This window comes from Ammospiza caudacuta, chromosome 2 (assembly GCF_027887145.1).
Source record: "Ammospiza caudacuta isolate bAmmCau1 chromosome 2, bAmmCau1.pri, whole genome shotgun sequence".
NCBI lineage: Eukaryota > Metazoa > Chordata > Aves > Passeriformes > Passerellidae > Ammospiza > Ammospiza caudacuta.
The window spans coordinates 44,501,961-44,528,976 of NC_080594.1; the positions used below are offsets into that span (position 1 = coordinate 44,501,961).

The 27,016-nt window shown below is 38.2% G+C and overlaps 1 protein-coding gene across 2 annotated transcripts in view; it reads left to right on the top strand.

Annotated features, from left to right (window-relative positions):
* The first annotated feature begins 537 nt into the window (after window positions 1–537).
* The window catches only part of ARHGAP42 (Rho GTPase activating protein 42), a 139,909-nt gene continuing 113,430 nt past the window's right edge, over window positions 538–27,016 (top strand). For both annotated transcript variants that reach the window (XM_058824989.1, XM_058824990.1), the window contains exon 1: window positions 538–967. In XM_058824989.1, coding sequence (XP_058680972.1) covers window positions 814–967 — 154 coding nt within the window. In that variant the 5' untranslated portion in view covers window positions 538–813. The remainder of the gene's footprint in view (window positions 968–27,016) is intronic.

Consider the following 27,016-nt stretch of genomic DNA (forward strand, 5'->3'; position numbering starts at 1 on the left):
GCCCCGCCACAGGCCGGAGGCGCACACGAGGCAGGCTGGCCAGGGTGCCAGCGGGATCCCCGGCCAGAGCAGGCCCGCTGGGGCTGGCTGCCTCCGGCCCCGGCTGCTGCGGCTCCTCCAGCGGAGGCAGGAGCCCCCGGGCCGGCATCGCTCCTGCCCCAGCAGCGCGGCTGCTCCCCCGCTTCACCCCACACAAACCGGCCTCCTCCACCCGCACCCTTTGCAATGCCCCAGTGCTCCGTGCCCCGGTGCGGGATCCTCCCTCCCGACTTTGCTCTGGCCGTGCCAAAGCCCCTGGTAAAGGAGGCGGCGAGGAGCGCCGGAGCCCGCCCAGCCGCGCAGACCCTGCGCCTCGCCCCGGGCCGTAGCGGCCGCTGGAGGGCAGAGCGCGGAGGGGCGGCGAGCGAGGGGCGGGCACTGCCGGGCCGCGTCCCCGGCGTGTGAGCATGCCGCGCCGGGAGGAGGAGGAATTCCTCGGCCGGGCCGGGGGAGGTTCGCACTGGAGTTAGCGCCGGGCAGGGAGGAAGAGCGAGCGCTGCCGGAAGCGGCGGAGCGGCGGCGGCGCCGGGAGCCCTCGGTGTCCCGGGGACAGCGATGTAGCTGGGTGACAGCGGCCGCAGCGCGCCGCCTCCGCTGCCAACGGGCCGGTGCGGCGGGTCGGGAGCTTCTCCGGGGAGGCGGCAGCCGCCCCTCGTCTCGCCGCTCTCCCGCTTTTCCCTCTGCTCTCGGCGCCGTCTCTCGGCGCGGCCCTCCCTCCGTTCCTCCCTCCCTCCCTCCGCCGCCGACCGGGGGGCTGCGGCCGCCACCGCTGCCATGGGGCTGCCCACGCTGGAGTTCAGCGACTCCTACTTGGACAGCCCGGATTTCAGGGAGCGCCTCAAGTGTCACGAGATCGAGCTGGAGAGGACGAACAAGTTCATCAAGGAGCTGATTAAGGACGGAAGCCTCCTCATCGGGGCCCTGCGAAGTGAGTCGGGCGGTGGGACCGGCGGTGGCTGGCAGGAGAAGGGGCTTCTTTTGTTTGAATGGGCGCCGGGCGCGGGCTCCCCTGCCGGCAGCCGCCGAAAGGCGCCTCCTCAACTTTCTCTGCCCCGCTCCCTCCCTTCCCCGCTCCCCGCCTGCCTCGCCTCGCCTCGCCCGCGGCGGGGCCGGGTGGGTGTCCCGGGGGAGCGGGGGCGGCGGGGCCCTGCCCCGGCCCGGGGGCCCGGCCGCGCCCTCCCCGCCGGGCCGCGGGCAGAGCGTGGGCGCCGCCGGGGCGCGGGCCGGCCAGGTGGTCCCGCCTGGGGATGCGGGCAGAGCCCGGGGTCGGGGCTGGGGCGGAAAGCCGCCGTGTAGATCGCTGTACGCCACGGACCAGGCGTGGAGTGTTGCGGCGGGGTCTCTTTTTGGCACGCTGGCTGCTAGTTGTGTGTCTTCAGATAACGAAGATGTTCGTAATAAGTGGGCAAAGTGACATAATGCAGTGGAGATATAGGGAGAGTTTATATCTTCCTCCCCAGATGAACTTTTATGTATTTTGAAAGTTCTGAGAGCAGAGATAAACACGAACAGTGTAGTGCTTTTAAAGATCTGTGAGTTGAGCGGTGACAGCTTTCTGGGGCATGAAAACAGCAGTCATGCTCTGAAGATCATAAAGTGAAAGCTGGGAATCGCCCAGGAGCGCCACTAGACTCGGTTTGTCCTCCCGTCCTGTAAACCTTGCCACCTACTTCTTGTCTTTAAGTCACTTTGGATGTCTCACCTGTTGCCCAAAGTTTTCCTTCACGGAGAGCAGAGAAGTAACTTACAGCGACTCTTTTTGCAACATGACATAGTAAAAAGAAAGAATCGCTTTAATCCTTGGAAATATCTGCCGCATTGTCACAGTATTTCAGTTTTTGTCGGGTTAGATGTAGCAGTACTGCTTGTTATGTGGACGCAGAACAGGTGTTGCTCTGAGCTCTGTAGCTCTTAAGAACTGTTTCTGACCCGCAGTCTAAAGCCAAAGTTTATGTCCTTACCTAGGAGGTAAAAATGGTGAGAATTTTGTTTGCCCAGCAGTAGGGTTGAATTGTACTTGTTCATGCATCAACTCTATATTTACAGTTTACATAAAGCATTGCATTTACATAAAACAGCTATTGCCTTTTTGAGAGTTTTTTTCACATAAATGCGTGTATTTCTGGACACAGTTTTATTGAGTAGCTTGGTACAAGTCTAACATCTTATGTGAATTTGTATTAAATTTAATAGATTCCTGAACCCATGCCCACAGGATGTGAGATCACCAATTACACAGAAATAAGTGCGTGTGTGTGTGTGTATCAGTCTATGTATATCTCTGAAAACTTACTGGTACACTTTTCTTTACAGGCAAAAAAGTTTATTTGTACTTTGAGCCTTTCTTGTTGCTAAAAAGCTTTCTCTGCATAACAAAAAGTCTGAGCTTGTTTTGAGTAGTAAAAACTTAAAACTTACTATTACAAACTTGGTCCAAAAAGTAGTAATGACAGATTAGGATACCACATGAGTACTTTTTTGACCTCGACTAGCACTGACAGCTGACTGCTTTTGGGTCCAGATCAAATATGAACAAACACAACTTTCTTCTTAGGCTGTCTGAAGGTTGAGGCTGTTCAGCCTGGAGAACAGAAGGCTCTGGGAAAACCTTCCTTCAGCTCTCCAGTAACTAAAGAGAGACATACAAGAGCTGGAGAGGGACTTTTTACAAGGATATGCAGTGAATAGGCCAAGGGGTAATGAGGTGGGTAGGTTTAGATTGGATATTAGGGAGAAATTCTTCATTGTGCGGCCAGTGGAACTCTGTAGCAGGTTGCCCAGAGAAACTGTGGATGCCCCCTTTGTGGAAGAGTTCAAGGCCAGGTTGGGTGGGCCTTGGTTGGGCAACCTGGTCTAGCGGGAGGTGTCCCTGCCCATGGGAGGAGGTGTGGAACTTGGTGATCTTTAAGGTCCCTTCCACCACTAGCCAGTTTATGACTGTCAAACACAGATTGCAGTAGAACAAATATTAATTATATTTGAGAAGTAATTTGAACCCTGATTCTGAACTGAGTAATCCCATTAGTTTTGGGGAGAAGGCTTATGAGTCCTTGCAGGATTTAGAACAATATTCTATCTCAAGTAATGACTTCTTAATTTGTAAGTTCTCATGATTTTTCAAACCTTTTACTTCAAATGTTATTCTATTTGACACAATGCTTACTGTATGCTATATACCGATCCAGAATGTTGTGTCTTTTAGCCTTAGACAAATGAAGTTTGTTTTGGTATAGTAAGAAATCTTTGTCCTCTTGTTCATTTCAAATCCCTTGATTTCATGATTGTGTCATTCTTCTATAGAATATTGCCTTAATTCCTGTTTTAGGACTGCTGAGAAAATGTTTGGATTTTTTCTCAACAATTTAGAAATCCTAGACTTATGCTCTAAAGACTCTGTTGTAGATGCTGCAAGGACAGTGTACCTGTTATAGCAAGTAGCACTATTGTATCTTTCTAGAGCACAGAAATTTGACTTGTTTAAGCAAATTAGTGGCTCCTACTCACCTTTAAAATCAGTGAAGTGTAAAATACTTACACAAGCCTTATATTTTTTTTCAAATTTCTTAAAATGTGTTTTAAAATCAAATTGTGAAGTAGTTGAGGTCAGTGATAACTCTGTTCTTTGATTTTTGAATATTTAATAACTTTAAAGCCCAGAAACAAAACAGGCATTATTTACCAAGTTTTATCTCTAGGTGATCTAGGATTTTTATTTACACATCATTTTGTAGGATCAGTTCAGATGGGGTAAAAAAAAAAAAATGGACTGTGCTGCAGAGCTTAAAGGGAAATGAGTTTTGGAATATGTCACCCTGACCGTGCTTAGAGAAGAGACAGTGAAACTGACTTAATACAGTTAGAAAACACAATGTTATTCTAAAGGTTGCTAAATGTAAGTTTTATTATGTGAAATGACAGCATGTCCATGGTTTTTCAGGAAAAATTAAACTTCTGTATTACAAATGTTACAAAATTTTAATATTTTCACAATCAGTATTCAAGTTACTGTAACAATGCAATGTTTATAAATACCTGGCAGATTCCACGTAAGTTGAAGATAGAACAAATATGCTCAAAGTAGTATGCAAATATTTTGCATTTTACTTGGAGTGGTCCCAAAATGAGTCAGACTTTATTGTAATGTGGTTTTGCTACATTAATTCTGAAGAGTGCTGCTTTCCAAGGTGGCATGCAGAGCTGTAGTCCTGTGTTCCATGAAGCAGCAGTTGACTACTGTGAATACAGTGGGAACTGATAAAGCTAGAATTGATATAAAATCCTCAACAGCTTTTTCCTAGCATTTTTGCACTGTTTCATTGTCTTTCTAAATAATCTGGGTTCTGTGAGTAGCCCAGGACAACACAGGTGATATGTTTCAGTTTAGCTAAGTGTTAGCATCCCATCTGCATGGCCACTGTGCCTGCTTCAGCCTTGCCCTACAATTAGGATTTACACAGCTAAGCTACTAAATGCATTGCTATCTCTTGAAAGATTTAGTTTATGCATGTAAGATGTAATGCCTATTATATTAAAAATTTATCTTTTGACAGAGCTTTAGCCCTGTGTATAGGCACATTTAAGTAGAAGCATATAATCTTTTAGTGCACCCAGAAGAGGGGTTTTGTTGTCAACTTAGGAATTAAGAGGGTAAAAAACTTTATAGAACAAATGCTTTCCTGTTACAACTGACCTTCTTGATTATTAGGTAACTGTTGAGTTCGTAATTTCTTCAGCTACCTAATTTAATAGATCTTTCAGGTGCATGTTGAAAGTGCATATGTCTAAATGAGTCACGTTGTGAGGTCCAGCTGTAGAATGACTCTTAGGGCAGAATTGATATTGTTCCTTCGTGATCATTCTAGGTTGTTTTCAATTAAAACATCAAGTCTGTTTTCCCCTGTACTTATTCCAGTCATGTGCTTTGTAATTTCTTTGTAGTTATCTTCTGAAAAAGCAACCTAGTCTAGGGTGTTGTCCTATAGATTATATAGGAAATTCCATTATAGAATTACTTGTATACTTTTAATTTCCATAATAGGCCTACTGAATTGCCAACATTAATGAGTATTGTATTTAACAATCCAGAAAAGTGACATTCATCTTGTACAGGTGATCTTACAGCTCAGTGTGTGCAGAAGCCTTCTGTTTCTCCCTCTGATTTTTGAGGCCCTCTCCATCTTAAGTCTTGTCAAATTCACATATTCGAAGATGAGAGCTGCCTAAGTTTTGGGTTAAGTGGTTGAAAGTTCAGTGTATTTACAGCTGTTTTAAGTGATACTATACTTTTTCAAGTGTCTTAGAATGATGCAAATAATGCAAAGATGTGGTGTTATGTATACATGTAATATAAATAAGATTTAGCAGATATCTTTAGGATTTCGTAATTTAGTAGTAGTCATTAGTTTTATTTTATTACTTGACACAAGGAGAAACAGACACAAGATGGAAATACTGTCTTTTGCAAGGGGTACAAGGGGATGTTATTTACGAGGGTTTTATTGAAATTTCACATATAAAAAGACTCTTAAATTGTTTGGCATATTTCAGGGTTTTCAGGGATGATTCACTTCTCTACTAAACCTAATAATAAAAATACAGTGATGAACCTGTTTACACACAGGGAAACTTTGGAGATTAGCTCCCTGGAAAAAAAAAGGACAAAATTGCAGCATAAGAATTTATGATCTTTTTATCTCTTTGGGGATTCATTTTTTTCATGAAAAAACCAAAGCCTTTGTATCTTTCCAGAGAGATGCATTTTCCCAGATATCTTTGCCTCACATATTTGCATAAGATTGTCTTTGCAATGTCTTTTCCAGATTCTAAGTGAAGCAAGACCGAGTTCATTGAATACTGACTGCTGAAGTTTGATAGCAGTCACTCTATTTATGTAGCTGTAGCTTATATTTCTTAGTCCCTAAGTACATTATTCCCAATTAAAAAAAAAAAATAAATTCCCTCTTAGTATGGCTGTACGTAAAGATACAATGCTAAATAAACCGAACCATGTGATCTGTGTTGTTCTGGGATATTCCCAGAGTCACACTTAGTAAGTAAGCATTCATGGCAGTCAGCAGCAGCTTCTTGGAGTGCACGTGGTCATCATGCCTACTTCAGCCCTGTCCTACAGCTAGTATTTACAGGGACAAACTACATTTTCTTTTATCCCACTAAAAGGAAATTGAAACTTACTCATTGCAATTAGGTTTTGTTTTTGAAGTTATCTGTTCCATTGCTGTCCTCTTACTTCTGATAGGCATTTGTAGGGTCCTGTGCAACCTCAGATGGTGTTTGCAATATCTATGGATTATGGATGTAACTGTCAAAAACATTTCTAACAGTGCTCTGCCTTTTGTTTAGAGATACCAACAGTAAGCTGGTTGGATCTTAATTGCTTCCTCTAGTGCTTAAAGCAGCTGCAGTCTGTATCATATTATCTTTAGCCAAATAGACGTAATATCAGGATGTAGCAGACTGTTACAGAGCATTATTTTCTGGCCATCACATGATGTTTAATTTGGAACCAGTAGTACCTGCAAGTGAATTTCCATACTGTCAGTAATGATTACTGTATTAACAAAGACCTTGAATGACTCAACATGGGTGTTCTTAAGCCTTAATATTGAAACTGGTATTCTTTAGAGAAACTTGGTAATTGGATTATGTCAGGCTACCAAAGGAGCAGTTTCGAGTTTCAAGTGCCATATGAAATATCTCTGCTTGAAAAAAATATTGTGGATTTTTTTTTTACATTAGGATTTTTAAACTGATTTCTTTAAAAGGTCAAATTTAATCTGTTTCTGAATGGGCCAGTTGGCTCGTTGTCTACTGTGTGCTTCATTTGCTATGAAAAAGATAAATGAATTCTATTAATAAGAGACCAGCTGCTTCAGGAATATTGTCTTTACTACAATGGAAAATATGATGCTGTGGTCACTGAACTTGTCCAGATCTCTTGGGTTTTTGTGGGCAGAAGTGCTACAGCAATTTGCAGTTTCCTGTAATAGTAAATAACTTCATATTCATCCTCTCAAAAAAAAAAAAAAAAAATACAGAGGACAATACAGTCCTTCTTCCCACTGAATAAGTAAGCCAGTGCTATATCTTTGCCTTTTCTATTTTTCCTTTTCTCAAAACTGTAATTATAAATAAATCTGAAATATAGAGAAATTTGGTACCATGGATTTACTTTATTGCATCCAGTCTCCTGCTAGTATTACATAATGTAAGCCCTACTTGTCAAGCTCCATTTTAAAAACAATTTTTATTCCGCTATTTATTTAATTTATTCTATTTCTACTAGAAGACTGTTCTAGAATCTTGTTACTCTGAGAGTTGGATAACTCATTAAAAATAAATTTAATCTGGAATTTCAAACTTGTTTATGCTAATTTTCCTTTCACTCAGCATTGTTGTTTACTTGGATTTGCTTGGTGAATAATCACATCCTTTTGCTGGACTGAACAGGCTGTTCACATCCTCTCTTCTAAGAGGTTCTCTGGTTTCTTGGTCATTTTAGTAGCTCTTTTTTATGCCTTTTTAAATTGACTTTTAAGTTTTCAAGAGCTCTAAAAGTAGGGAAAGCAAAGCTAGTATAATAGTTTTCATAAGTCTTATCTTTCCATGTTCTGTGAGAACATCAATCATTAAATCAAATCAATGCTTATGGTCTTTTGACTATGTGGTGCTATGGATTCCTCAAGTGTATGATTAAAGGTGAAAAAGTCTCAGGATCTTACAGGCAGTAGCAATGAAATATATATTTAAACTGAAGAAAAATAACTTGACCTTCTTCCATATTAATATGGAATTGAAGTACTGTTGGGCAGTAATGTAACCTCCCACTGGCACCCTGTGAAGTGCAAATAGCTTTCATTAGAAAGGTATATTTCACAGCAGGTTATAAACTCCAGGCTACCTTACAGTGTAGTTTTTCAGATTAGTTAGAAGTTATCAGTTTAAATCACTTCCCTCTTCTGAATTATGCAAACTTGTATTTCACAGGATACAAAAGCTTAAACATGTTACTGCACTCTGGTGTTTTGATTAATATCAGACGTGGCAAAACAGTATGGAAATGCTGTATGTCTTAAGAAGTCTTGTCTTCTTTTAGCTCAATATTAAAGCAGGATACAAGGTGCTGCAATGCCTCGGTCATCTAATTTGTTCTACTGCTCGTATTAGTTGATTTGCAAGTTGATTAAGGAGAGGTTTGCATGCCAGATGTGGGTAATAGTGTCTGTTTACAAAGGTACTCTTGGTCTCAGAAAGATATTATGTAAATCAAAGTAGGTATCACCTTTAGGATTAATTTTCTACTATAAAAGCTTGTAAGTAAAATAAACATCATGAAAAATAAAATAGGTAACAGTAAGAAGAATCTATTTGTGATTTTGCCAAGAGGTTGGACCGGATGACTCTTGAGGTCCCTTCCAGCTTGGTATTCTGTGACTCTGTGATTTGATTCTGTAGAACCATCTGTCTGACATGAGATAGCTGCTGATGTCTCCTCACAGAAGCCACCTCTGCTGCCCTCCTCCACCTCTGCCTTGTTGTGTAAACCCAGTAAAGCTCTTCCCCAAGTGCTTTCAGTGCTTCTGCCTTTGGAAGAGAAACGTTTTGGTTCCTCTTCTAACAAGCAACTGCTGTCTAGGCATTTGATGACTGAGACTTGTTTTGTTGTTCATGGGGACAGGTGAACTTCGGAAAAGAATAGGGGAATGAATCATTAAAAAGTTGCAAAGGCTTTTAATTCTTTTACAGTATATCTTAGATGAAGTGGTCATTCAGCTGACCTGTTAAGGATATAATTTTTTTGTGATGACCCCTTCCTGCTGCTTTCTGCACAAAAATACTTGGGTAAGCACCTGTTTGCTTCTAGAAAATAATAAAATATAAAAATCATCTTTGTTCTTCTTCTCCTAGTCCTCACCTTTGCCACCGTCTCACCACCATGCACAGAAAAACCCCACAAATTCTTGGTAAAACAACCAATACAGGAAGTTGGGTTTCCTAGTAAAGACATTTCCTTTTGAGTTAAGTTCTTTGTTTGCTAATTGAAAATACACAAGAAGAGATAACTGGATTTTTTTTTCCTTCTGCTGTAAAAATTAGATTAATTTCAAGAAGTGGCCAAATGTCAGTGTAAATATGGGCAGATCAGTTCTTAAAAGCCACAGTTCTTAAAAGTGCAGGTCCTATTTAAATAGAAGAGCAGAGAGATTTGCAATGTTGTGGTAGTACATGTTGATGTTCAAAAGCCTGCCTAGATTATCAGTATTGTCAAAGCTTTTGGAGCTCTGGGGCCATGCTATTCAGAAAGTTTACATTCCATTCCTTCCATCTTCTCACCCTTTTCTGGCTTATTTACTTTTAACCTTTGTTTACAAAGGATGAGGAGGAGTTAAGAGAGGTAGAAGTAGAGAGAACACAAGAACCTATCTTCTGTGAAATTTACTATTTGTATAAACTGTTACTTTAAATCCATGAATATTTTAGAGGGGTGATTTTCCTCTAAGCCTGAAATTATTTATATATTTATAAGCTTCTGCAGGGAGCACGCAGAAGAAACTTACTGCTTTGAAAAAGCTTGCTCTGAGCCTGAGGTTATCAATTTTAAAAAAAAGTTCCCTTTTTGAACCTTTTCATGTCTAGAACTACTACTGCCATTTAAACAAGCTGTATAATGATACTTCAAGAAAAAAACTAAATACCTTTCCATGATCCTCTCGTGAGTTACCAGTTAGCCTACATACACAGGGGAGCTGTGGAGCCATGTCGCTTACCTTCCACGAAACCTTGAAATAAGTAAGACTTGAGCTTTACTCTCAGAGTGGTAAAATCCCCTTATTCTGGGGAAAAACAAAAGTTATGAGAACATTTTAGAGACTGATCCTGCTAAAACATCTATGTGTAAAAATACATCTGTTCATTTATAAAGTGTTGTCAATTATTTTACCTTCTAGGGTAAATAAAAAGTATTTATAAAATATTTTACCTCTAGGTTGGATATTAGGAAAAGTTTTTTTCAGCCAGAGGGTGGTTGTGCACTGGAGCAGACTCCCCAGTGAAGCAATTATGGTAGCAAGCCTCCAAGAGTTCAAGAAGTGCTTGGGCAATGTTCTCAGGCACATGTTGGGGTTCTTGGGCTTGTCCTGTGTAGGGCGAGGAGTTGGACTTGATGGTCTCTTCCAGCTCAGGATAGTCTGTGAAGGTGCACTAATTTCCATATTTCTATGAAGAATCTGTTTTAGTACAGAAAAAGAAAAATTAACTAATGGCTTCTTAATGGAAAGTAATAGTTTGCTTATAATAAAAATTTTATTTTGCTCTGTGTACTCAGAGATGCTTTTGTGAATCTTATCTCATGGTATGTGTTATTTGCATAAAAGTCAGTGCCATCAAGAGTTGGGCTTTGGCATTCTCAGCATTTAAGGGGTTGGTTTCTCCATCTGAGTTGTGCTTTGAAGAGACAGAGAGTAGGAACCAGCCAGAGGCCCAATAGTACAAAACGGACCTGGGGAAAAGAATCGCTGCTTTCAGTTGGTATCAGATCTGGTTAAACAGGAGTTGGTTTAAGCTGCAAGTAGGTGGGGTTAAAATAATCTTTGGGAATATTAATTTTTGATTAACTATTTGCAGACACTGAAATGAAGTACTACTTCTTCCCCTCTCCTGTTTTTTTGTTTCCTCTCCCAGTTTCAGAATATTATTGACCAAGCCTGTTCGTTAAAACTAAGGAAAAACAGTGCAAATTGGAAAAACTAACAGTAATTTGGTAAGCATCATGAATGCCTATGAGATTGTTTTTACTCATAGGTCTTTGTCTAGGAATTACTGACTGGTTACTTTTATAGAGGTTGGATATGAGAACTTGTTACCTTAATTAGATAAATTTATTAATGTAAGTTAGTTCATCTGAAGTAGCAAGGAAATAAATGCACTGCAGGTTCTCAACATATTTTCTTCTTGATAATGGCCAGTGCTTCACTCTGGTTTTTAGAGGGAATTCCCTTGCTTCTTGTTTTTAAGTGTGGTGAGACTTCTGTGTTGGGAAACATGCTTTTCTTTTTTGAGAGTTGAAAACTGTTAGAATCACAGCAAATCATTCTTTGTTGTCCTTGCATAATCTTTTTGGGAACATTTTCAGCAAGTCAAGAAACAGCAAATGTGGCATGCCTACAGGTCTGCTAACACTGACTGTGGAAAGTAACTGGCTGGTGGAGAGGAAGATGAGTACATTTAATAAGGTGAACATGGGCTTGCAGGCTGACAGATGCCAAACTATGTCTGCAAGTATCAGTTAAAGATTTTATGGATAATTTTGATACTGATGGATGTTGAGTCTGGTCCTGCTGCTTGTTTTCTGGAGAATGCTGAAAAATTGTGAAGGTACAAAGACCCTTTTGAACATTTGAAGAGCATATTAACATGGCTCAGCTTCTTGAAGACCACAAACACCATGTAGCACCATTTTTCACCATTACTTAATCTGAAAGTTAAAGATTATTTATATTTATATATTTTGTGTTTATATTTATATTTATATCAAAGGGAAAATTATTGATGGGAGGTTTTGCTAAGAGACCAAGATGTATGAAGATCCAAGTGTTGGCAGAAGCTATACAAATTGAGATTATAAACCTGCAGAGCTAGTAAGATGCTTCCTTAAGACTATAATGGACTCTTCATTGCTGGAAAATCTTAAATTGTTTGGATTTTTTTTTCCCTAAGTTGAAGTCTTGTTCACTTATAGCTGTTGGACTTGAAGTATTAAATCCTGAAACTCCGGATCAGGATAGCAGGGCTTGTTGATCACATTACTTTTTTCTTGCCTTAAAAAGAAATGTTTTCAGTCTACTTGTAAGCAATGAAGTTACATTCCTTGAATGTACATGTATGAGTGAAACTTAGAAATCTGTAAAGAATGCATCCTTAAGACATTTTACTTTAGTTTAATGTTTTTCATGTTTAAAATACTTGCAAATAAGGCTTCAGATGTTTCCTTCTGGTACTCTTTACTTTGGTATCAGCGTTGTGATTCAAAACAGAGGTGCTATGCTGTAGTGACTGTCTTGGGGGGATGTTTTTGGTGTCTAGTTTTGTTGTTTTGTCTTATTTTTTGTTTCCTCTTTCTTAGTTTTGAACACTAGACTGTATTATTTTAGTGTATGTACATGCCTGTGGAAATATACATTGAAACAAAATCAAATAGTTGAAGATAGTAATACTAGCTTTCTTTTCATATATACAGGCACTAAATAGGTTCAGTTAAAGTTGCTGTCTTACAGGTATGTAAAGGCAGCAAACTTAATATTTTTCAAAGATCCTTAATGTCAGGAAAATGTGTTTAATAGCTTAGCTTTGTTATCCTGTTGAGCTAGAGATAGTCTGAACTACTTAAAAAAACTTAAAATTCTCACAGTTCCTGTGTATACGGTGTTTTGTTGTCTACTACCATGACTGGTTTAATTGGAAACTGACAGAATACAGACGTGTGTCTAAGCTGATTCTTGTAGGCATAAACGTAACCTTGGCAATAGATTTAACAAAGATTTCTCACAAATACAGTCAGTATGGTTGGCTTTTTGCTACGTGAGCTTAGAGCTGCTGTGTCTTTGTACTGTTTGGGAGCCTAAGGTCAAATGAGAAATCCAAAATATTTCATTTTATGAAGAGGCGTTTAGACACAGCAGGATATTTCCTGTTTACATAGCCAAATCTTCTTTGTATGCTGAGAGATTTCCTGATTCACTCATACAGAATTTTGAGTTTGCCCTTTAAGCTATAGCTTCTGTTGCTTAGCTGGTTGAAGATGCCATCTTCTGCACCCCAGCCAGCATGACGCAACTCGTTTTCCCGTGAACTGCTGGGATGTTCGTCCAAGTCTTACCATCTTTTGTTTATCCCCAGATTGTAGGATGAAAGATAAAAATGTTAAGGGTATGTTCAATAAATTTGTTCAAGTCTAATTGAGAAGTGAAAAATTACAAGTTTTGTAAAAGTACATTTTTTTTTCCGTTCTTTTTTCTCTGTAATCCAAGAGACACATTGGTCTCTGGTCTAAATAAATTAAACTAACAAATTCACAGGATCTGCTGATTTTCTTGAGTTCCACACAACCTAAGAACTTCCATTTTTTATATTCTTATACAATATTGATAACTGTACATAGTGCTACTTTTTCTGTTTCGTGCCTTCTCTTTGTAGTTGAAATACAGCAGGTTAAAATGTTTATTCTTATTCTGTTTGTACTGCTACAGCACAGCAATAATGTAATTCTTTATTTTGTTGGTTCATTTAGTTTTACTCTTGTCTCTTAATGCAGCATATCCCAAATCTCCCTGGGAATGGTAATCATCTTAAATTTACTAAAATGGCATTGCAGATCATGTGGATTTTTTTTCTTCACCAGCTTTCTGACAGCTTCCAAATGATTTGTCAGTGAAATATGCAGTATGCTGTCACAACTCCTCCTCACTGACACTCCAGAGCCTCTCTGATGCTCTCTATGAGAAGCCAGAGTTGTCAGTGCACCTTGAGACTTCAAGACTGTTTTACTATAAAAACTCCATTGCATGCCTCCTTTTGTCACTTCTCTTGACGAGTCATTATGGAGCTCTGAGTACTGTGTTGCTGGATTGAACATCAGTTTTGCAATGTTTTCTTAATGTTCCCGAAGGAATCCATGATATTTTGACAAACACTTCTCTTGTTCCTTTGTAAATCAGAATGGCACTTGAACGGCAGTGCATTTGTACAGATGGAATAAAACACAAGACAGCAGTGTTACTCTTACTAGTGAATGGGTTGGGGGGGATGATGTTTTAGTGGCTTGATATTTTCTTGGTTGGTTGGTTGGTCTGGTTATCTTTTTAAAGCTTAATAAGTGATATAAATCTTGATCCCACTTTCCCTTTGTGGGATATGCAAAAGAGGCTGAGTGCAGTGAAGATGGGCAGAGGTTCTGCTCCAGTGGGAGTTGCAGTTTCTGTGTATCATTCCCATGTCTGGAATCTGGGCAGATATCAAAGTTCAACCAGTTGTATGCCAAGTTCTTGCCTTTCTTCTTGTCACAGTTATCCCACAGTAAAATAACCTGTGATTTTGGGAGATTTATCTTTAACTTGTATATTTTTCCATAAATAGTACTTTAGCTTTTTTCTGTATGTAAGCAGGTGTTGAGTAATTTAAATGTCTGTTAAGTGTTATGGGGCATTTCACTTCCGTCTCAGTTTCTACATATGCCTTGAGGTTTAATTTTTTTTAAAAAGTTGTTATCTATAAAAGCATTAAATACCATTTTAAACATTTGAATTACAATTTGACTTTGTTTGATTTGGGTACTCATAAAACAGACCCTTTTTAGTATAGGAGTGGGATCTTAAAACAGTTGATTAGTATATTTTATTGAAAGAGGCATTTATTTTTTTCTGAAGCTAAACTGATTGTTCAGGTAGTCCCTACTATCAGTGCAGTAGAATTTTTTATGCTGCTGTACATCATACTGCCAGCAGACATTTTGTCATACTGTTTTGTTAAACTTTATTCAAAGTATGTTGGCTCTTTAAATATGAAGTCTAATACTTCTGTAACTCCTCATTCATTCCAATGCAGATTGTATTTGTGCTTCTCAGAGAAATTTAGGAGGGAGGATTTATGGTGAGATCCAGATCTGCAGCATGGAATTTGGTCTCTCAGAAGTCTGCTTCTGCTTGAATGCCAAGTATATGGAAAGTTTGGGTTTTTTTTTTTTTAAACAAACAAAACCCCATAAATTGATAAGCACTTCAGCAAAACCTGATTATTTCCCCATGAAACAAATTAATGTAGTCAGTAGTTAAGTGCTATTATTACTGAGATGCAAGTTTCAGATTTTGTGAGGATACTTAAATTTAGATTTGTGTCAGCATCTGTGCAATCTCACAGAGCCATGCACTGTGCCTTCAGACCTCCAGAATAAAACTGGCCAGTCAGTGACCCTCACAGAAGTGCTGAGCTTCTCTAAGTCAGACAAGGAGAACCTCTAAATTGCGTAGCCTTCTGCTTAAAATTTCCCCAAGTGTCATCAAATAACTCCTTTTCAGAAAGGGATTTATCTTACCTGGATTGAAATCCAGGTGTCCTGTTAGGCTCCATACCAGTCTGTGACAGCAGGCGAGGAGTTCCATGATTTAAGTGTGCACTGCAGGAGCAAAAATGTTTCCTTTGTTGTATGACTGCTGCTTTTTTTTTTTTTTATCTGACAATGGCAATTTTTGTTATATGAAAGTAGTAACTGTTGTCTGTATATATTGCCTGCGCTGTTCATCTGGGTTTGTTACATTTTTTTTTTAAGGTCTTTCTTTTCTTTCTTCATTCTTTCAGGTTTTGCTCCCCAGCTGCTTTGAAGAGTTCCAGTCTAGTTAGCTTCTACTTTTAAGTTAGCAAATATGTCCTCTGGTTGTCCTTTGTACCTTCTTTCTGCCCTACAATGCCCATTCTGAGTTAGATTGAGTTAGATTGCAAGAAATGGAACTTGCAACTTCATGGAATATTCAAGGCAAGAATGCATCAAATAGTGATAGTTTCTGCTTTTGGCATTCTTTCCCTACTAGGCCTTAATATTTGTGGCTGTCACTGATTGTTGCATTGATATTACAAAATAACTGCCTGCATTGACGCCCAAGATCTTTCAAGGAGTATTAAATCTAATGTAAATAGCATCAGTATGTGGATATATTTTTTTTTGCTATGTGCATTAATGTGTGCTCCCTAAATATTATTTTCCCATATCACTTTGCCTTCTTGGTATTTAAGATTTTGAAATCCTTCTGCTTTTCAAGAAAGGAAAAAATGAAATTTGATTGTGAATACATGTATCAGCAGCAAAATATGTTACTCAGTGTTAACACCCTTTTTCCAATTTGATCTCCAGATTTTGTGATGGATCTGATGAATAGAACAACTCCTTGGAGATTCAGAAAGGAATTATTTGGCAGGAAAAAGAAGTGTTAGTACAGAAAATCTACTAAAGTTTGATTCCGTTATAAGAAGCTGTGGCAACTAAGTTAAGTACTTGCTGCCTTCATGCCCTGGCAGTTGTGAAACCAGTTTGGTTAGTCTGTCCTGTAATATTCCAGATGATTGAGTATTTTACTGGCTTAAAGCCCACATCCTCTTGTGTTTCTTTCAAGATAAATACTTTACACAGCTGGAATATGCGCTTTGCTGAGTTCAGTACTTAGCAAAACTGAAGCTAAAAGAAGAGCCATCTGCTATCCTTACAGCTCTACTACTGCCCTACCTTGATCTTTAAATGAAAATATTTGTTTGGACTGTAAAATATTATAAGGATTATGTAGGTTGCTTATGATATTTTCAGAAGTGTAAAAGAGCAAGAGCTAAATGCTCTTGAATTCTCAATGGAATGTGATTTTTTCAGAAATACATCTCTCTTCACTCAAAAAGCTGTTGTGCTAGCACCTGGTGGAATTGCTTATCTGTGGACAGATGATAAAAAGCAGTACCTGACTATTATGTGCATCCAGAAACATGTTCTGTTTTTTCATGCAGTAGGACAAACCCACAAATTCTGAAGTGATTTTTTAGATGTATTTATTGGGAAGCTAGTGAACTGACTAGTGAACTTAGCAGCTGCATAATCTTTTAGCCACTTGGGTAATTTGGTTCAAGGAGACTTCTTAAGCTGAAACCTTTACTAAATTTGCTTGCCAAGACTGAACTTTTGAGAGTTATTATTGGATTTTGTTTTTCTTTGAGTGAAGAGAAGTTTCATTTTTCATATTAGAAACAGGAGGAGGAAGGATTAGCACAAAAAAAAAATCAGCACCTTGAGTGTCATTACTGAAAAACTGGCACTGTAAGTCCTTGTTTTTGTTTGACTTAGTGGGTGTTCTATTTCTAAGTAACTGTGTGCATATTTTGGTGACCTCCAAATCCAATAGGAACATAATTCTCAATGAGGCTATTTATGTCAAACTTTGTGTTGATTCTCTCATCCATATTTATAGTTACTGTTTCCCACAATAATTTTGAGAGCAGTCTTTGCTTGTCTTTACCCAGTTTATAATTATTATTCCACAGTGATTTTTTAAAATTTTATTTTCAGACATTATGGGAATTAACAGCAGAATGCACAGAATTAATTTATATGTTTAGCTTGAGGATATGATATCAAAGTTAAATTTGCTAGCTCTTTGGCTACTAAGTAATAAGTGTGACCAGCTAACATAGAGGTAGCTCAGATTATTTCAGTGTTCTGGGCTCTTGTCTGTGCAGGGTAGATCCTAGGAGTATTGCTTTGTGTTGCAAGGTGCTTGTAAAAGGATTTAGCAAGCCTGTCTTTGTGAATAATTGGCTTGATAAGAGATGGTATTGTATATTTAGGGAGCCAGAGGATCAGAATCCTTAGTAACTGAGCTATTGCAGCAGTCAGCAGTAGTCATTATGATCTCTTTTAAAACTGTATAGATTGGGCATCCTTAATTCAGATACAATTCACAAAATAGAGTTGCCTTTGGAGAAACTATGTCTTGCCCTGCATGTTAGACCCAAAGTTGTCTGCAAAACCATCTGCTTATTGGTGCCTGTAATTTTAAATAAAAGAATTAAAAATAACAAACACCATCCCTACCCCCTCTCCCAGCTAGTTAGTGCCATGTTTTCTTCCTCTTGCAGCCAATATTTTAATGTGCTCTGTTTGCTTATGTCAAGGAAGCTAACATGAATGTTTTGGGAAGAAGGTGTTTTGCTTGGCTGTTAAATTAATTCTCCCAAGTAATTCAGAGACTCTTCATTGATTTGTGTTTATGAACGTGTTCAACTGCAGATGAAAAAGGTTTACAGTCAATAGACGTGGACCTCTGAAAGGAGTATCCATTACAGTTAAGCATTTTACATGCTCACAGAGAGAAAAAAAATTCTGCATCTGGGAGGCAGTGTCCAAAATCCAGACTACCATGTTTGTACTCTGTTTGTTTGGTTCGTATTGCTCATTGTAGATAGCAAACATTGTCTAGACTGAAACGTTTCACTTTACAGAGAATTCCAGTTCCATTTTAAAAGGAATTAATGATTTCAGAATTGTGTCCAGTTACAGGACTTGTTTGGTTTTAAGCTTGCTAAATATTCTCATGGTTTTTGAAAAGTATACTTTCATGAAAAGTTCCCACTTGTATTAAATTGAGTCTAAGGAAGTCATAGTGGTGCTGGGCATTTAAAATAAATCTTTAAGCCAATTTTCATTGAGAAAAGGGAGAGGAGGAGGCTGTAATGGAATGGAAATCCAGCTAGCCAACAAACTGTGAGGCATGCAAGGCTGCTCCTCCAAGTGCAAGTTCTTGCAGCAAACTTGAGGGAAAATGATGTTATGGTGAGGTCAGGGACATTCTGGAGTCTTTGGATTAAAATACAGTTCTAGGTTTAAACACCAAATTTTCCTTCATGAGTAAATAACTAGTTCAGGCTCAAAGTGTTTCTGTTGCTTTTTATTTTTTTCTTCCTTCTCTCAGTGAATTATTGATTCATTGACTTGTTATTGACTTTTCCATTGTGTGTGGAAACAAAATGGATGGGTATTTTCCAAAAGCTTTGTTATCAGCTATTTCAGTGTTGTTTTGTATCTTTAAAGAAGGATTTTTTTTCCTATTTCCCTTAGTGAAAACCTCTGTAGGTTTCTTCTAAAACTTCTATGCAAAGAAACACTTTCTTCAGTATTCCTTCAGATACTGATTCTTGAGCTGGAGCTGTGATGAAGTTGGATTGAAATCTTAGTTGGAATTAATCTTAGTTGGTGGTGGAAATTTATGTTTTTTGAGAAAGAGAAATAACATCCTGCAGCACCTGAAAATTTATGTAAACATTGTATCTGCAAAAATCCTATATTAAACTTTAATGTAAAATCTTCTAGAAACATCTTTTAGAAACATTAGAGTTTAATTGTGTGAACCTTAATACTTCTGTCACATTTTTGTTGCTTCTTTTTAAATTTTTTTTTTAAATGCTTGAGCTAAAGTTTAGCAAATAACTGTTAAGCAAGTAGGCATATTTGTGTGTCTGGTGTTCCTAATTTTCATGGTGACTGAGTTGAAACAGAGAGCACTAACTGCTGCAACTGGAGTAGTCAGGCCTTCTGTAGGGGCTGCATTAAATGGATCAAAACAATGTTGTGCTGCTTATATTTTTTTCTATTATTTATTTCAATGAAATTAGGGTCTTCTTCACTCCTTTTCATATAAAACTATTTTTCAAAATTGTGCCCCGTTGGCAGAAGGAAGTTGCAGATTTTGTGGTGACAGGGAAGTGTGAGAAGTTTTGTTGTTTGCAGCTCTGGTTAACATCTCCTGGTCTGACAGAATGGCATCTGGAATAATGGGCAAGGACTTGGGAACTAGAAGGGCCTGCCTAATCACCAGTTTAGGGTGTGTGGCCTTAGGCAGTCTTGCTTTCAGCATTTCCTTCTGTAAATAGGATAATGGAGCTGTATATGACATAAAAATGTGCTTCTTTTATTTTTTTTTCTAGACTTGGCTTGCTTGAAGGCGGAGCTAATTCTGTGTTTATTAGTGGACTTGGATGCTAGGCAATAAGCAATAATGGGAAGAGGAAGGAGCAATACTGAACCCTGAGGAAAAAAAAAAAACACATAGTGACCGCCCTCATGCTAAGAATAAGTTAGGAACAGTTTTGAAGGAGAAAGGGTGAAGGTAATATACATGTGCAAGGAATTCAGCTTTATAATCAGTCTTCATTGAAGCCATTTGGGCTTGGTAGTCCAAATAAAGTTTTTGTCAGCTATTTATTTATTAATGCAGTTATTTTTACTGTAAAAAGTTATACTTAGTTTACCTCATGGTACAAATAACTAAAAAAAGTCCTTGCTGGAGGAATTACAGCCTTGAGATATAACTGAAGATGTAATGGCCCACATCCACTGGCTGTGGAGCTGTTGGAGATAATACAGTTTTCATCTACCTGCCATTGCCCATACACTGGAGAATGTCTCCTTGTGGTTCAGCCAGGAAGACACATCATTTTCATGATCCTTACTTTTTCAGTGTGAACTCATTTGCTTCTCCTATTGTTGCCTGTTGCTCAGACAGATGACCCTGGATAGAGGGCTGAAGAGGGCTTGCCCCATGGATCGGCTCATCCATGACAGTGATGACCTCCTACTAGCAGGTGCTGGTCATCAGCTAATAGTGTCTTGAGGCATTGAAGCAATTACAAAATATGTGTCCAAATCTTTCTACAAAGAGCATAAGCACAACTGTGCAAGGTTGGACATAAAGCTTATCTGGTGTTACATCCTGTACCTAGATGTGGATTCTGTTTATTTCTCATGCATGGCACTGGCTGTCTAAGGCAGAGAAAAACACAGGCAGAGTGTAGTGAGGCTTCCACTGCCTCCAGTGGTTTGGGGCTTGAAGATTTCCTGAGCAAGGGGTTACTTATGTCTTTAATAGCTCTCAGTGGATTTTTCTTCTGTGAACTTGTCTAGTCCTTTTTTGAGCCCACATAAATTTTTAATATCCAAAGTATCCGGTTATAGTGAAATTCATTATTTAACTACAAATGTTAAGAAAAAGGATCTTCTTGCTTTGTTTTGAACTTGCTTCTTGATCTGTTAGACAGCCTTTCGTTTCCATTTGGGAAACAACCATCATTTCTGTACTGCTTGTCATTTTGTAGAACTCTTGTGTTCCCCAGTTACCCCTTTCAGGCAGATTGCTGTGTGCGCATTTCTTTAAACAAGGGGTTCTTGCCATTTGCTTACCATGTACCTTTGCCTCCATTCCCTGTACCTTTGATATCAAGAGACAGTGTCAAGGAGTGAGAGAAAATCTGTGTATAGTTTGTAAGTGCAGGTCTCTTGTGGTTTCATGGATTGGCATTAATGATGTGTGTCTTTTCCCCCTGTTTCAAATAATTACTAGAATTTAGTATGTTTCTTGACCATGCCTGAGTGTAGAGTAATAAAGCAACCCAGTTATTATATATCTGTTTTAATGACAAGGTCTCATTTGTTCGTGATAGTAGTTAGTTCAGAACTCATTACACATGCCATAATATAAACACTGCTAGTACTAATGGATGGTAAGATTATTAATTAAAGGATATCACTCTGCCAGGAAGATAACAAGAGGATGTTTTCATATGCTCCTAAATCTTTTTTTGACAGGGAAGTAGAACAAAATTCCAAAGAATTAAAATTTGAAAAAAAATGGTACATGAACTATGTAGATAGCTAGTTGGTCCTTCTTGAAAGTTAGTTGACTTAAGAGAAACTAGACAGGCTTCTGCTGAAAGTCACTCAAATTCTTATTTTTGTCTAAGAAGTCAAGTAAAAAATCCAGTAAAATGAGTATGAGCGATATTTCTCTCTCTCTCTCTTTTTTTTAATACAAAGATCCTGTTCTTTGAAGTGGCTTTATACATAGAAAGAAACATCGTATGAATACTGGTTTTTACAGGGGTTATTTATAATTCTCTCTAACTGCAATAAATCTGGAAAGTAAAATGCAAAAACTGTAAGTGTTAAGGAAGTAGTCTCATGTGTGTAAATTTGAGTTAACCCCAAACTCCTTGGGAACACTTAATTCTGACTTGTTTAAGCAGGAGCTCATCTGGTGAAACTGATTTGTAGTCGAGGATTTCATTTGTTAATGAAGCATATTTCATTTTGCTGTTATTTTTTTCCACCCATTTTTAGAATATAGGTATTTTGGTAACAATTTTTGAATTAATGATACTGCAAGTGGTTTAAGCCCTCAAAAATGTATCTTTATAAGACTTTTAAGTGTTTTCATTTTGACATCAGACTTTAAACTGCTCTCATATCTGTAGTTTGTGAATTGCTTTCATATTTTAAAGGGAGAAGACAATTTAAACTAGCATGTTAAGCTTGTTTACTGTATGCCACTGATGTGTTTAGTATCCATTCTCTAAGTAGTGAGAAATAGCTAAGCAGTGTGTAATAATGCACTGGCTGTATGGTAGACTGAATGGGAAAAAACTTACTTTAGGCCAAGTTTGGTCAAGACATTTAGTGACATTTAATGTCACTGAACAAAATCCTGCTTGATTAGGAATCTTAGTTCTGCCCTCCATATGTGGAAGTGCATATCTGACTCTCTAAACAAATGTTACATCTGTTTGTGTATGTGTGTTAGAACTCTCACACCCCCACCCCTGTTAAGTGCAGTACTGAAGTAATGTGACTGTGATATTACTTGTCTGATCAAAAGAATCTAATCAAGCATTGTATTCCTGAGCTTTAAGAGCCTGAAAGAATGTCATGTGGAAAGTGTTTCATTTCCTTTAAAGCCAAGTGGTAATATTTTCTTCTTTTTAAAATAAGCTAAATATACACATTTTAATTTTTTTCCCTCTCCTCCTCCTTCTGGTCTTACAACACATTTTACTTTGTTGCCCAAGCACAGAAAACTTGCCAGGAAGAAGGGTGAGCAATGCTTCTGTTTCCCATGACCCTCAACTCTAATGTTGTTCCAAGAGCTCACTACTTACAAATGCCTTGATAACTGCTTTCATTCCTTTCATCCCTCCCCCGCCATCCAACACAGGCCAGTGGGACTGATCCTCCTTTGAGCAGCTCTCTTCACAGAACAGGAGAATCTACTTAATGTAAAAATCATGGAACATAAAAGCATTGAAAGATATATTGCAGAATTTTTTACAGCTGAGGATCTGCATGATAGTTGCTGCGGTGATTTATTCTTGATTTCATAGAAGCAGCGTCTTAGAGCTCCCTGTTCATACCAGTAATAATCCTATATTTTATTTTTTTCTCTGGAAAGATATTTGGGTAGGGATATTAGTGAGGACATTGGATCTCATTCTACATGTGCACAGCACTGAGCTGGCAGAACTGATCTTGTTCAGATAGTCTGAAGTCTGGCTCCTTAAGAATGTGTTGCAGCATAGGCTTTAATTATAGTCTGATATTATATCATATATTTCATTGTCTGGAAATGGACACATATATTTTTAACATTTCTTTGGGGGCATGGTAAGATTAAGAACAAACAGAGAAAAATGTCTTTTCAAGTCTTACTGTAAGATCATCTGATGCACCAATACCTTACATTACACACTAAAAATCTGGGAATTCCCATATTTTATCTGGCAACTCCCTAGCTGCCAGACAGGAAATCACTCTCTGCTTTTTCAACTTCTGGCAGCATCTGCTCTTAGTTTCTTTGTCCTCTTTTTTGTGGTGCTTCTCTGCCTGCTCAGTGTTGCTGGGATGTGCCAGGAGGAGTGAGAAATGACGTAGCATGCCTGATAAACCGTGTTTCATTGCAAGAGTCTGGGGGGAGAATATTGGAAGGTGGACCCAACTCCCTGGAAAAGTCTGACACTGTTCTGGGAAATAAACATCCATGGGGTGGGGGAAGAATGTGGAAGATCATGAAAGAGCATTTAAAATCCCCACAAGGAGCAGGAGGAAGTATGTTGAGGGTCAAAGCAAGTTTGCAGGAACAAAAGTTTAGGAATCTTTGAGACCTTTCTGGTAGAGAACTATGGAGTAGTTTTACCAACAGACAGGGAAAATACTGAGAATGCAGATGAGTTAGTAATGATATTTATTTAAGAATGGAAATAAAAGTAGAGAAATGTACTTTTTTTCTAAGATTTATTTTTCTCCAGGACAGAAGAAATGTAGGAATATTTCAGGCCTTTACAAGTGGACCTTTACAGGCCTTGACCAAGTGGATCTTGGTCAAAAAGTGTACAGGATTACAATAAACATGCAAAACTCTCATTGTATAGAAATGTTTTGGTTGAATGTAATTTAGAAAAATAAAATAATATGCTAGAAATAGTACTAGGTTGTACCCTACAGCCAATCTTTACAATTTGAGAAGTAAAAGGAAACCAAATCCTGAAAATTGTAGCCATATTTGTGGGGAAAGACTAAAAAATTGCAGTGGTGGCAAAGGAAAATTTTCTGTTCTGCCTTGTACCATGTGATTAGTCACTTGTAAAGTGTAATTCTGTGAATATGGTTTGATGATTGAAAGGTTTAAACCATGCTAATTCCCTGCAAAGTCAGTTTGTTCTCTAATCAAATGCAGCAGTAAACAGTTAAACAGTCTTATAAACTAAAATATTGAGAAAAGATTTTGTAAGAATGAGGTAATGAGAAATAAAATACAAGAATGTGGGAGTATTGAAACAAAATGACATCACTTAATATGAGAAAGAGCTATGAAGTTACATACATGCTTTAACTTCAGAAAAACAGATGAGCAGTATGTACTGTATTGTGTCCTCCACATTAAGGGTTACAGGACATAGATTTTTAGGTGCATTTTTATTATTTCATGTATTTATAATTAGGCAAAGTCAAAACAAGTTAGTAATTTTATAGACATTACAGCTTTTGCATACTGAACTAAAGTTCATTTCTTTCTGTTCTGATTATGTGAATAAGGTTAGGTTCACACAAAGTGAGTGGGGTAAGGAGAGGAATTGTGAAAAGAGGGATGGAATAAGATCAATATTGTCTGTTGTCTGTATAATTTTATTAGGTTCAACAGTTATTTTCATGGAAGTTTTAGTATGTTTTTTATCAAGTAAGCATGCAAATGTGGCATAAAAATCCCCCTCTCATTTTAAAAATCCCCCTCTCATTAAATCATATCAGTGTTGTGTTCTTGAAGTGTCCTCAAGACTGTGTTAGACTTAGTTCCTAACTGTAGAGAAGTTCTAAGAATGTCCAAACTATTGCACAAGTGTCTAACATAAGGAAGTTGTGACTGAACAGTGTTGGTATGAATAGCTATGAAGTTTATAGAACATACAGACTTTTCAGTAGCTCTTGCCTCATAGTTAAGAAAGTGGGGATTTTGTTGCATTTGATCAAGGGGATTTCTCAGTGCTTTCTAGAATGGGAAAGCAAATTGTGCATTTTTCTCATGGAAATATTCATGAGTAAGAGAACGACATTGAAAAATTTCAGTGCCTTATGTAACCGCAGAGGAATGCGGCAATGCATGGGCTACATGTTGACATATTCTCCTGATGTCCTTTCCCTGGAGATTGTGGGAAGAAGTTAGCTTCCCTGAAATTAAGAGCAAAGCATAAAGCCTAAGGTAAAAAAGTAGTGTGGGATTGTAGGGGTAGGGAGTTGGTAGAGAGTTGTTTGTTTTAGCTGCTTATTATTGTTCCGTGAATAGCAAGTTGGCAAAGAATATGCACTCATGAAGCTGGCAAATAAAGGGGATAAAGAGTTTATTGAGAGCAACAATGAAAGACTGTGTCAATACAGAGCAGTGGCCCTAGAGCTGCAAAATCTCTGGCACTGGGCACTGGATTCTCTATTCCCTTGTGGTGTTTTCTTGTGGATTCTTTAAAAAAGCATTGTGGCATGTGGCCAGCATTAGCTCGATCAGCCCCTGCAGATAGTCTTTACTCTGTGCCAGCCTGCCCTGTGTTTTGCCAAATTAAATTCTGCTGAATTTGGATAAAATGTGGTCACTCATGAAAGGAGATTTTTTTTCTCCCTGTTGTCACTTTTTTTTTCTTAAGATAATCAGAAAAGTTTATATGATCCGGAAATTAACTCAGCTGAGAAATAAAGAATAATAAGTGTGTGTAAATAATTTCATCAAATAGATTTCTATAAATAGAAATACCATGGAAAATATTCCATTCAAAGGAAGGAGTCCTTCAAAGGAAGGATTGAAAGCCATGAAACCAAAGACATCAGAAGCTGCATCAGCTGACTATACAGATCTTTTTGTCAGTGTTTAGAAGGCAGGTTTACTTGCACTGTAAATTGCTCTCTAACTGTAGGTGATCTGGACATGTTATGGCAGTGATGTTTTATTAAATTGGGATTACCTTTTCTGGCAGCAAAACCCAGAATTCTTTTCATATGCAGTCGAAGGAATTAATTGCGTTAGTGGCATATGTGCCAACATTCCCAGGCTCAGGATTGCTGCTTTGGGCTGATTTGTAAGACATTTTCAGGTCCCTTTATTTGTGCTACTATATATGTTATGAGCAAGAAGATTTTTCTAAATGTGATAATTACCTAAAACCACTGATAATAATTTATTTTTAATTTTAAATTATTAGTGAGCAATGAAGAGTGAAAAGGCAGAAATAGCAAAGAAAATGCATTTTGGTGCCTTTCTCTGAATTAGGACCTACTACTGTGAAACTGGAAGTTTTAATGAGAAAGCCCTTAAGCCAGGAAGAAATTTGAAATATACTAGTGATATATGCAGTCTTGTATGATCACTGCTTTTAGCTGCTTAATCATTCATATTGCCTAAACATAATTGTACTGCCAGCTTCTGTGTTTACTCTCTATGGTGTGGAAAAAGATATCCCACTGTGACATGTTCTACTTACAATCAAACTGACTGTAGCAAACACAGAAGCTGTTGAAGTTCAGTGCTTCTCAGTGGGGTGTTCTTGTTCCTCCCGCTCATTTCTGGCTGTTGATATAGCTCAAATCCTTGAAGCTCATTCCCTCATAAAATAACAAAGCCGAGGAAGTTCTCTGTTCATCTTCAGTGTAGAAGAGCCTGTCATGAACTGTTTAGGGAGACATGTATCTCACAAGCATTTTTCCTGAGTAAATAGTGTTTTACAGAATTATATTTGTAATACTGAAAGCCCTTTTTTCACTTTTATGAATTTTTAAATGCTTCCTTGCTTCTGTCATTTAGTGTGGTAAGAATACTGCAAATCATGCTCATAGCTGCTATTTCATAATATTAATAATGTCTCTCATATAAAAACTACTTTTTTTAAGTGTTTAGATAACTTAGCCTGAACAATTGTTTATAGAATGAGAGTTGCTTAAGAAATAAATTAAGAAAATAAATATATTTGTAAAGCAATTAAAAATAACCATAATGACGATTCATTTCCCGGTATTGAGGAGTAGAAGTCAACAAACTAGATAAAAATTTCTCTGTGTTTTAGCATGCTGTTTTAT